Source organism: Vombatus ursinus, unplaced genomic scaffold (assembly GCF_900497805.2).
Source record: "Vombatus ursinus unplaced genomic scaffold, bare-nosed wombat genome assembly UNPS02000582.1, whole genome shotgun sequence".
Lineage (NCBI taxonomy): Eukaryota > Metazoa > Chordata > Mammalia > Diprotodontia > Vombatidae > Vombatus > Vombatus ursinus.
In genome coordinates, this window is record NW_020940360.1 from 20518670 (window position 1) to 20531825 (window position 13156).

A 13156-nucleotide genomic window follows, 5' to 3' on the forward strand; every position below is an offset into this window, starting at 1 on the left:
GTGTGTGTGTGTGTGTGTGTGTGTGTGTGTGTGTGTGTGTGTGTGTGAGATAACAGAAACAAACAAAAAAAGGTATACTTCCCATAAAAGATGTGCTTATTTCTTTCTGTATATTATACCTAATAAATATGGACCTTAGATAACACAGTGAATTAATGTAATGCAGAAATATAACTGCAATTTGGGAAAATCGATAGAGAAGTTATATTATTGTATTTATAGAACAATTCTGTTTTCAATATTTGTTTTTCATTCTCAAAATTATAAAGTGTTAAGGCTGCAAAAGACCATAGAGATCAGTTAGTCCTGTACCCTCACTGAGGAGCCTGAGCCCCAGGGAAGTAAAGGAATATGCCTGAAGTCGCAGAGTGAGTCAGCAGAGCCAGAATCAGAGCCCATCTCTCCTGATTTCCATGCTCATTACTCTTTCCACTACCTAATTTATTAATCTACAGTTTTTTAAGGAATTTGAATCTTATCAGAGATCTGCAGGTCTCTGAAGAAAGATTCTTCTGTCCTGTGTGCCACAGTTAAAGCACCATTATCTCACAAGAACCTGTGAAGTAGGTAGAGCTGATTTTATCAATCCCATGTTATTAGTGAGGAAATAGAATCTTTGATTTAGTAACTAAGTCACTAAAGTAATCTAGTTTGGCAGTACCAGAACTGGGGACTAGAACCCTGGATATCTGATGCCAAATCTACTCTTCTTCCCACTGTATCTGGCCCCTTCCTACCTTTCCAGTTCTCTTACACCTTCAGTGATACTAGACTCTTTGCTCTTTCTCAAACACAATACTTTATGTCCTGATTCCATGCATTTTCAGTGGCTGTCTCCCATGCCTGGAATTCTCTCCCTCTTTATCTCTGCCTCTTAATTTCACTGGTATCCTTCAAGTCCCAGATAAAATCCTACTTTCAGGAAGCCTTTCCTGATTCCCCCTTAATGCCAATGCCTTTCCTCTGTTGATTAGCTCCAGTTTATCCTCTTTATGTTTGTCTTATACGTAATTGTTTGCATATTGTCTCCTTAGTTAGACTGTCATCTTCTTGAGGGTAAGAACTGTTTTTTTTAATCATTCTTTGTATTCTCAGTGAGTATATAGTATCTGACACATGGTAGGCACTTAATAAATGGTTGTTGACTTACTATCCATGCTACCTTTATGCCTGCTCTTCTCATAGTATTGTCCAAAACATGGAGAATTTTGAGGCTCTCTACTTTAAAAACCAAGCAATTTCAACAGTTTGACCCATGCTGGCCTCTTCAGGCATGTTGAAAGAGACTCCTTCTTTAGGTTGAGTTTGGACTCGATTACTTCTGAGGTCCCTTGCAAATTATAGATTCTCTGAAATAAAGCACAATGTAAATGAAATTGATTTTGTTTTTTCGGCTACAATAAACATCATTATACATAGAAAACATTGAATTAATTCTAATGGAAAATTTCAAGGTTTTTAGCTGTGCCTTTCTCAAATATAATCTATCTTTCTGTTAGATTAAAGTTTAAAAAATATAGCAACTGGGGAAGTTAATAATTCTAGCTAGAACTATCTGACCTTGGTTCATGATGGACAGAAAAAAATTCTTTCCTTTATAATTTAACTATGTTTCATTCATAAACTGTAGCATAATGTTGTTTTCATTAAATGCTGTCTAACTGTAAAATTGCTTCTGTGAAAACTAGTAGCACTGACTAATGTAAAATACTGTTTACTTTAATTGGACAATTGAAAACAAGAGAGTTTTACATTAGAATGATCTGAATTTTATAGGAGACATTTTTTCATAAGAGCCTAGGGCCTAAAATTCGAAACAGTGAAATACAGTATGTTAGATTGTTTTAAGTGTTTTTTATTGCTAGTGATGTGTCTGTAAAATATTAAATGAGAGTGAACATCTTTACATTCTGTGTTTTAAAAATCTGTTTCCCATGACTTGATTTCTCTTCAGAGAAATATCTCATAAAGCATTTACTCTGCATTGTTAGACAGAAATGAAATATAAAAAAGCTTTCCTCAGCCATAATCAGTTTTTATTGGCAGGTAAATGGACAAGCTTTGTTTAGTTAAATAATCTAGAATCCTCTGTATAGAGCAATTCTGTTGTTTTCAGTTTCTTTTTCCTACTGTATTATTTATAGTAGCCTCAGGATACTGAAAACCACCCTACAGATTTTTTCTTAATACAATTTAGACATTTAAGATGTATGTGTTATCGGTGACTATGGTGCTAGGAGAGTACCTCTACAGTACTGGTATACTTCACTTTATACAATTGATAGTCTAACCGTGGGATTTTAGCATAAGTTGTAGGCATACATACTATTTACATTGGTCTTGTTTCTTGTTTTCAGTGTAACAAACAAGCTTTCTGTTGAAGCGTCCTGTGGTTGAAACTTTTTCAAAGTAAAGTGTATTTCCCTCATAAAGATCCAGGTTTTGTGTATCAGCATAACCTATAAAGCAAGTTAACCTGCTGCTAATTTGATGCTGTAATTAATTTGTGCAGTTAATGCTGTATTTGACACTCATGTTCAATACCATTCATTGAAAGGTATGACTAAAAATCAGTTAACTTATACCTGATATGAGATAGACTTTGAGTTATTCTGGACTTAATAGAAAATTTCCATTTTATCCCCCATAATATTCTTATTCTTTTTTTTTCAGGTCACTTTCCACATCGAACCATATAAAAATCGAGATGATCACAGTATGCACAAAAGTATCAAGTACATTATAGACAAGTGAGTTTCTTTAATGATTATTATTATTGTTTGCTCTTTTACCTTCCCTTATAACAAGCTAATATTACTTAATGATATTTGAAGTTATAGATGCAGAAAAACCTTTTGACAAAATACAACATCCATTCATATTAAAAGCACTAGAGAGCATAGGAATAAATGGAGTCTTCCTTCAAATGATAAGTAACATCTACCTAAAACCATCAGCAAGCATTATATGTAATGGGAATAAGCTAGAAGAATTTCCAAAAAGATCAGGGGTGAAATAAGGTTGTCCATTATCACCATTGTTATTCGACATGGTACTAGAAATGTTAACTTTAGCAATAAGAGAAGAAAAAGAAATTAAAGGTATTAGAATAGGCAAAGAAGAAACAAAGCTATCACTTTGCAGACGATATGATGATATACTTAGAGAATCCTAGAGAATCAAGTAAAAAACTACTTGAAATAATAACTTTAGCAAAGTTGCAGGATATAAAATAAACCCACATAAATCATTGGCATTTCTATATATCACTAACAAAGCCCAACAGCAAGAGATAGAAAGAGAAATTCCATTTAAAGTCACTATAGACATTATAAAATATTTAAGAATCTACCTGCTGAAAGAAACCCAGGAACTACATGTACACAAATACAAACCACTTTTCAGTGAGAGGCGGAGCCAAGATTGCAGAGGGAAAGCAGTGACTGTCTTGAGCTATCTCCCAAAGCCCTCCAAATACCTAAAGAAATGCCTCTAAACAAATTCTAAAGCAGCAGAACCCACAAAAAGACAGAGTGAAACAAATTTCCAGCCCAAGACAACCTGGATAGTTGATCAGAAAGGTATATCGCACCAGGCAAGGAGAGGAGCATGGGGCGGCGTGGGCTCACAGGCTGCAGCAAACCTGAAGTAGGCCTCAGAGGACTGAATCGTGGGCAGCTGTGACGGTTTCCAGACTTCTCAACCCCTGAATGCCAAAGACAACTCAGAAGGTCGGTGGGAAAAGTCTATGTCTGCGGTGAAAGAGAAGCTAGGTCTCAGTCACAAGTCTCAAGCGTGGCCTGGGGCCACCACTTTTTTCCTGAGCTTCTGGCCCACAGACTGAGAGGGAATCAAGTGGCTGATAAGAGGGGGATTGCAAGGATCTCTTTGCTAGTGCTGAGGCAGGAATCTCTTGCTTTACCCGTGCTTGGATCTGGGTCACAGTTCTGAGGGGCAGTCCTGGGGCGAGGAGGAATGCTGGCATGGTGGAGCTTGTGGCTGTGGAGAGAAAACACCTCGCCCTTTATCATAGCACCTTGGAAGAACTGAAAATTTACAGGTCTCTAGAAGTACCTCTGAAAACAGCTGTACAAACCCCCGAAGCTTGGGACACTACAGTCTTCACATTGGAAGCAGACTTTTACCTTAACAAAGAATTTAAAACTCAAGTAATTGGCCGGGATTATGAGTAAGCAGCGCAAAAAGAGCCAGACTATGTTATCTTACTTTGGTGACAAAGAAGATCAAAACATACAACCAGAAGAAGACAACAAAGCCAAAGCTCCTACATCCAAAGCCTCCAAGAAAAATATGAATCAGTCCCAGGCCTTGGAAGAGCTCAAAAGGGATTTTGAGAAGCAAGTAAGAGAAGTAGAGGAAAAACTGAGAGTGATGCAAAAAAATCATGAAAAACAAGTCAACAGCTTGCTAAAGGAGACCCAAAAAAATACTGAAGAAAATAACACCTTAAAAAATAGCCTAACCCAAATGGCAAAAGAGGTCCAAAAAGCCAATGAGGAGAAGAATGCCCTAAAAAGCAAAATTGGCCAAATGGAAAAGGAAGTCCAAAAGCTTACTGAAGAAGATACTTCCTTAAAAGTTAGAATAGAGCAATTGGAAGCTAGTGACTTTATGAGAAATCAAGACACTGTAAAACAAATCCAAAAGAATGAAAAATTAGAAAAGAATGTGAAATATCTCATTGGAAAAACAACTGACCTGGAAAATAGATCCAGGAGAGAGAATTTAAAAATAATTGGACTATCTGAAAGCCATGATCAAAAAAAGAGCCTAGACATCATCTTTCAAGAAATGATCAAGGAAAACTGTCCTGATATTTTAGAACCAGAGGGCAAAATAGAAATTGAAAGAATCCACTGATCTCCTCCTGAAAGAGATTCCTAAAGGAAAACTCCTAGGAATATTGTAGCCAAATTCCAGAGTTCCCAGGTCAAGGAGAAAATATTACAAGCAGCCAGAAAGAAACAATTCAAGTGTGGTGGAAACACAATCAGGATAACACAAGATTTAGCTGCTTCTACATTAAGGGACCGCAGGGCATGGAATATAATATTCTGGAGAGCAAAGGAGACAGGATTACAACCAAGAATCACCTACCCAGCCAAACTAAGTATAATCCCTCAGGGGAAAAAATGGTCATTCAGTGAAATGGAGGACATTCAAGCATTCTTGATGAAAAGACCAGAGTTGAATAGAAAATTTGATTTTCAAATACAAGACTCGAGTGGAACATGAAGAAGTAAACAGGAAAGAGAAAATCATAAGAGACTTATTAAGGTTGAACTTACATTCAGGTTACATAAGGTTTACATTCCTGCATGGAAAGATACTTGTAACTCATGAGACCTTTGTCAGTATTAGGGTAGTTGGAGGGGAAAAAATTATATGTATGTATGTATATATAGATATAGATAGATAGATAGATAGATAGAGGGCACAGGGTGCGTTGAAAATGAAGGGGTCATGTCTGGAGAATAAAATTAAGGGGTGAGAGAGAAATATACTAGAAGAAGGAGGAAGGGAGAGGTAGAACGGGGTAAATTATCCCACAAAAAAAAAAAAAAACAGAAAAGAAAATGTTCTTACAGTGGAGGGGAAACGGGAAGGTGAGAGGGAATGAGTGAATCTTATTGTCATAGGATTTGACTTAAGGAGGGAATAACATACACACTCAATTGGGTGTGGAAATCTGTCTTACCCTACAGGAATTTAGGGGGTGAAGGGGACAAGAGAGTAGGGGAAGGATAGAGAGGAGGGCAGATTGGAAAAGGGAGTAATCAGAAGCAAATACTTCTGAGGAGGGACAGGGTCAAAAGAAAGAATAGAATAAATGGGGGAGCAGGATAGGATTAAGGGAAATAGAGTTAGTTTTTCACAGCATGTCTACTATGGAAGTGTTTTGCATAGCTACACATATATAACCTGTATTTAGTAGCTTGCCTTATCAATGAGGGTGGGTGGGGAGGGAAGAAGGAAGAAAATTTGGAACCCAAAGTTTTAAAAACTCATGTTTAAAAAAAAATGTTTCCACATGCAACAGGGAAATAAGAAATACAGGAAATGGGGTACAGAAATCCATCCTGCCCTACAGGAAAATTGAAGGGAAAGGGGATAAAAGAAGGGGGGGAGAGATAGAAGGGAAGGTAGACTAGGGGAAGGGGTATTTAGAATGCATTCCATTGGGGTGGGGGAAGGGGGGAGATGGGGTGAAAATTTGGAACTCAGAATCTTGTGGAAGTAAATGTTGAAAACAAAAAAATAAGTAAAAATTACCATTAAAAAAAAATAAGAACAAAAACAAAAAAAATCACTTTTTACACAATTAAAGTCAGTTGTAAATAATTGGAAAAGCATGAGTTGCTACCTGGTAGGCCAAGCTAATATAATAAAAATTACAATGCTACCTAAATTAATTTACTCATTCAGTGCCATACCAATCAAACTACGGAAAAATTACTTTATAGAACTAGAAAAAATAATAACAAGATTCATCTGGAAGAACAAAAGGTCCAGAATATCAAGGGAACTAATGAAAAGAAATGCTAGGGAAGGTGACCTAGTCATACCAGATCTTAAATTGCATTATGAAGTAGCAATCATCAGAACTACTTGGTACTGGCTAAGAAACAGAGTGTGGCTCAGTGAAGTAGGTTAGGTACGCAAGACACAGTAGTCAATGACTATAGTAATTTACTGTTTGATAAACCCAAAGACTTCATCTTCTGGGATAAGAACTCACTATTTGACAAAAACTGCTGGGAAAACTGGAAAAGAGTATGGCAGAAACTAGGCATAGACCAACATCTTACACCATGTGCCAAAAAAAAAGTCAAAATGGGTACATGATTTAGATGGATATAAAGGCTGATACTGTCAGCAAACTGGGAGAGCAAGGAATAGTTTACCTGTCAGATTTCTGGAGAACAGAAGAATTTATGACCAAACAAGAGATAGAGAACATTATGAAATAGAAAAAAGATTCTGCACAAAGCCAATGCAACCAAGATGAGGAGGGAAGCAGAAAACTGGGAAAGAATTTTTACAACCAGTGTCTCTCATAAGGGCCTCATTTCTAAAATATAGAGAGAACTAAGTCAAATTTGTAAGAAAACAAGTCATTCCCCAATTGATAAATGGTCAAAGATATAAACAGGCAGTTTTCAGATGAAGAAATGAAAGTTATCTATAGTCATATGAAAAAATATCTAAATCACTGTTGATTAGAGAAATGCAAATCAAAACAACTCTGAGGTACCACATCACACCCATCAGACTGGCTAACATGACAAAACAGGAAAATAATAAATGTTGGAGAAAATGTGGAAAAATTAGAACGCTAATGCATTGTTTGTGGAGTTGTGAACTGATCCAACCATTCTGGAGAGCAATTTGGAACAATGCCCAAAGAACTATAAAAAATGTGTATACTCTTTGACCCAGCAATAGCACTTCTAGGGCTGTATCCCAAAGAGATCATAAAAGTGATCTCTTTTCCCATAAAAATGGGAAAAGGACCCACATGTACAAAAATATTTAAAGCAGCTCTTTCTGTGGAGGCAAAGAATTGGAAATTGAGTGGATGCCTATCAATTGGGGAATGGCTGAACAAATTGTGTTATATGAATATAATGGAATACTCTTGTGCTATAAGAAATGATGAGCAGGCAGACTTCAGAAAAACCTGGAAAGACTTGTATTGACTGATGCTAAGTGAAGTAAGCAGGAGAACATTGTACATAGTAACAGCCACATTATGTGATGACTAACTTTGATAGATTTAGCTCTTCTCAGCAATGCAAGGATCTAAGATATCTCCAAAAGACTCGTGATGTAAAATGCTATTCACATCCAGAGAAAGAACTATGGAGTCTGAATGCAGATCCAAAGCATACTATTTACTACTCTTTTCTTTTTCTTCTGTATTGTTTTGTTTCCTCTTTCTTGTGGTTCCTTCTGTTGGTTCTAATTCTTCTTTACAACATGACTAATGTGAAAATATGTTTATTAGGAATATATATGTAGTGCTTATATCACATTGCATGTTGTCTTGGGGAGGGAGGGGGAGAAAATTTAAAATTCAAAAGTATGGAAGTGAATGTTGAAAAATAAAAATTAATTATTTTAAAAATAATATTTGAAGTTATTTTCACAGTCTGCAACACAATTATTTGCTATTTAAGTGATTTTCCATTGTAACTTGTGAACCATCTGACAAATGACAAAGTGAAACATTTCAGAAGGACTAAAACATTCAGTTATAGTATAAGTACAAGGAGTAGGGCAGCTAGGTGGCACAGTGGAGTACTGGGCCTGAAGTCACATCTGCTCACACATACAAGCTGTGTGAGCCTGGGCAAGTCACTTAACCCTATTTGTCTCAGTTCCTCATCTGTAAAATGAGCTGGAGAAGGAAATGGCAAACCACTCTAGTATCTACCCAGAAAACCCCAAATGGGCTCACTAAGAGTTGGACATAACTGAAACAACTAAACAACAACAAAATGAATGCAAGAAAGCTACAACTGGCTTTATCATTTAATTTATTTAGTAAGTTCTTTAGACTTCTCCCTTTGGAAGAACATTTTTAACTGTTTTTGTGTTCAGATTATTGTACTATTAACAATTCTACCTTTTCAAAAAATGCATCACAACATGGTGTATTGACTGCTGTGGTGCAAATTGAAGAATTTATAGTGCAGTTATTTAAAATCACTCCAAGTGTAGGGAAAAGAAGATTTTTATTTCTCCCCAAAGGATAAGAGGATATAACGGATACATCATGCTCTTACAAGGAACCTAATCAGCCCTAGTAAAGTATTTAAAAAATATTACCAATTTTAGTTTCCATGTTTGCTTAAGGATTATTTATGTATAATTTTGTTAATTATTGATATATCTGAGATCTAATTTTCACCCTGAAAAATTCAAAATATAATGATGTAGCAGCTTTTGGCTGAAAGATAAGAACATTGTCTTTAAAATGCCCTGGTAGTCAGGTGGGTAAGAAAAAAAATACTTTTCTCTCATTCGTTACTTCTGACTATTTACATTAGTATTGTATATGTTTGTTTTCTAGATATGGAAGCCATCCAGCTTTTTACAGATATAAGACCAACACTGGCAGAGTCTTGCCCATGTTTTATGTGTATGATTCTTACCTCACAAAGCCAGAAACCTGGGCCAATCTTCTAACTGCCTCAGGGCCCCTGAGTATTCGTAACACTCCCTATGATGGATTGTTTATTGCTCTTCTTGTAGAAGAAAAACACAAACAGGAAATCCAGAGAAGTGGTTTTGATGGAATTTACACATACTTTGCCACAAATGGCTTCTCTTATGGCTCATCACATCACAACTGGGCAGGCCTAAAAGCCTTTTGTGACAGCAACAGCTTACTGTTTATCCCAAGTGTGGGGCCAGGATACATAGACACCAATGTCCGACCCTGGAACAACCACAACACTCGGAACCGAGTCAATGGAAAGTACTTTGAAACTGCTTTCAATGCTGCTCTTCAGGTGCGTCCTGATGTTATTTCTATCACCTCCTTTAATGAGTGGCACGAAGGGACTCAGATTGAAAAAGCAGTTCCCAAGAGAACTGAACGCATAGTATACCTTGATTACCAGCCTCACAAACCAGGTGTTTATCTGGAACTCACTCGTAAATGGTCTGAAAAATATAGTAAGGAAAAGGAACAGTGGCTTGCGTGAAACGAATCCAATAGCCATTTTAATATACTTAGTCCAAAGTGTACTAATAATTAAAACAGTCCAATGTATCAGATTATGCGTAATATTTTGTCAGAAGAAATCTTTAAGTCAACATGCATTATTCTTGTATCTTTATTAGAATGAATATAGACTTTTGTAAAAGGTTGAAATAGCAATATTGTTATTGTCACCCTCTTGCAGGTTGTATTTTGAAAGTATTTGAAAAGGATGCTGTGTAACTTTTTATATTCTGTAAATTAGATTTAACTAACCTCTGTAAGATAATTTATGAAACACTTATGTACAGTATTAGCATAGTTTATGTCATTTAAGGCTGAAAATGAAATTCAGCTTTTATGACAGTTTAATTTTCTATTTTGTAGCCCATTGTGCAGAAAGTAATTAGCATCTAATTAGAGGCTGCTTGCTTTCTTGACACACAAACCAGTTTTGGTTTATGTGGTAGAAAAAAGCAAGGTACTATAAAAGAATTGTTAATATATATGTGTTTCCTTCTTCAGTTTTGGAAGCCATTTCCCTCCAGTCACTCAGCTAGCTAACTTCATACCTTCTTAAGAATTGAGGCTATTGGTTACTGGAACCAAAAATAGCAAAAAAATTTCTATAAGATACAACACACACATAATCTATGCCTTAAGTTAGCATTACTAAATCATTGTTAAAGATAAAGGGCCGTTTCTGCATAGTTCTATGTATATTGTCATCTTGCTATTTTCTAAGTACCTATACTATGCTGTATGCTATGCAAGTCACAAATTCCTTCTCTGTGTCAGAAGAGGTTTTTTTGGGGGTCTTTAATATCCTGAATTTTAGGTATAAAATGATTTGTAAAATACCATATACAAGTTCATCTCTGTCATATATACATATATGTGTATATATGCATGTAGATCTATTTTTGAAGCTGTTTAAATAGTACGAAATCATTTTTTTCCTAGACTGTGGTATCTATCATGTTTTATTATTCTTGTTCCTTAGGATTGTTAAAGTGATTATTGTTGGATTGAATTCAGCAATGAGATTTTAAATTAGTGTGAATGTAAGACATCTTTTTTCCCACATATCTAGTTCATGTAAAACTTGAGTATAGGCTGTAGTCAGTATTTATGTATGTATTATTTTATTTTCAATTCTAATTTTAAAGGAACGGTCCATTTTAGGAAATGGTCTATATACAGATTGATATGATACTGTATAAAATTATTTAAATGTACATAGGGAAAACTGAGTAAAGAATTTGGGTTAATTTTATTTTGACAATTTAACTTTTACTCAAATTTAGTTTTATTGTGGTAAGAACAAGAATAGTGTTAATTCTTTTAATATATAGAAATATATCTGTAATTTAGTACTTGGCACTTTCATAGCACCTTTATTCTGAGAATTAAAACACTTCAGTATGGAGATCTATGGTTATTAACAGTAGATGTTTGCTATTTAAGAATAACCTCTTGTCAGATATTCATCACTCATAATATTGAAATCCATCTATTAACTTAACCACCAAAAAACCAGGATGTCAAAATGCAACCTTAACTAGTACTGTAAATTATGTACTTGTAACCACAGTCAGCAAAATATACTGAATCCGCTGTTAGAACAATACAGTTAAAGTTAAATAGAGAATCTCACATAGGGGATAAGAGATGAGAATCAAATATAATAGATCATAGAGAGTATCAATAACAATAAACAATAGATCATAGAGAGTATCAGTATTTGTCTTTGAAAAGAAGTCAGAAATACACTTTCAGATACAGAGGCAAACACATCATGAGCCTCAAGGTAACTTGTCCTTGATTTATCTGGGCATGTAGAGCAGGCGGTAATGAAACAGAGGTTATCACAGATAATTGAAAAATCAACAACAGTATAATCTAGTCTAATCACTTTAACATGTTTCGTCAATATATAGGGATATATCCAGCGCCTTCATCACACCAGAAAGAAATAATAGATTGTTATATAAATTAGAACAACATAGTAATTGTAGCAATAATAAAGATGATAGCTGATATTATTCTAATGCTTTACAGTTTGCAGAGCACTTTACATACTTTATTCATTTTATCCTCACAAAGGTCTGTGAAGTAGGGAGTACAAGTGTTATTATCCCCATCTTATAGCTCAGAAACAGAGATTCAGAGAAATTAATTGGCTTGATCTTACATTTTATCACTCCAAATCTAACAATCCTGTCACTGTACCACTGTGCCTCCAAATAAAGCAAAACTTTCAATTAAATGAAATTATTTTATGAATTCCATCTTTCGGAGAAAGAAATTACTCCAACCCCACCCTCCCAAAAAAGTTACTCCAAATTCAAATTGTGTATTAATTTTTTAAAGTTATTTGCAGGTTATCAATATGGGTTTAATTTATTCTATATTCTTTATACAACTGTGAGGCCATGCATTAAATTGTTATATTCTGAATGACAGTCAATCTTCAATTTTCACAGGGGTGGCATTCCTAGAAAATGACATGAAAGTCAAAAATGCAAATGTTGACACATTGAACCTAAGGCAAATAGGGGATTGGGTTCTCACAACCACCAAAAACTCTAATCTTTCACCAGAGATTGCTGAAAATACACTTTTCTGCATACAATTATTTATTTATTTATTTATTGGCTGGGCAGTGGGGTTAAGTGACTTGCCCAGGGTCACACAGCTAGTAAGTGTCATGTGTCTGAGACCCGATTTGAACTCAGGTCTTCCTGACTCCAGAGCCGGTGCTCTATCCCCTGCACCACCTAGCTGCCCCCATACAATTCTTTGTAACAAAACATTAATTCTCATAATATGCACTTTTCCTAACACAGTAACCATGAAATAACCCATAAAATGAGGTACGAAACAAAATTGTAATATGCAAAACATTTTTCTCACTAGTAATTCCCTAGAATTCTGTTACCTTTTGCACTAACATCTCAATTTGAAAACAAACATTGATTTCAGACAGCATTTACTTCTTATACCACCTGAAGTCTACAGTACTATAAATACTGTACAGCAAACACAGTTCTTAAAACTAAAACATTTTTTAATCTGAACTTTGCCTTCTATTGTGTCAGGTGGCAGTGGGAGGGTGTTGGATGGTATACTACTTTTTTCCTTTGTTTGGGTGTAATGAATTGTTGATTCATTAACACCAAATTCACAGCCAACATTCTGGGACAAAGTTTACCTAATGCTTTTATTTTTTCACTAACAAAATTACAGGCTTGGGCTTTAGAGTCCAATGGATATGCTCCACGCTTTGGAGGCAAAATTAAAACACAAAACTTGAATTTTAAAGGCAGACAATGAAATATGCAACAAATGCACAGAGAGCTGTTTTCAATAGTAGTGTGAACAAAACCAGGGAAGCTCCTAATAGGATACCAGCAGCTCCACAAA

General features: G+C 35.4%; 1 protein-coding gene across 2 annotated transcripts in view; it reads left to right on the forward strand.

Annotated features, from left to right (window-relative positions):
- MANEA (mannosidase endo-alpha) overlaps positions 1 to 12004 on the forward strand; it is a 90921-nt gene extending 78917 nt beyond the window's left edge. For both annotated transcript variants that reach the window (XM_027854560.1, XM_027854552.1), the window contains 2 exons: positions 2674 to 2750; positions 9098 to 12004. In XM_027854560.1, coding sequence (XP_027710361.1) covers positions 2674 to 2750; positions 9098 to 9734 — 714 coding nt within the window. In that variant the 3' untranslated portion in view covers positions 9735 to 12004. The remainder of the gene's footprint in view (positions 1 to 2673; positions 2751 to 9097) is intronic.
- Positions 12005 to 13156: the final 1152 nt, after the last annotated feature.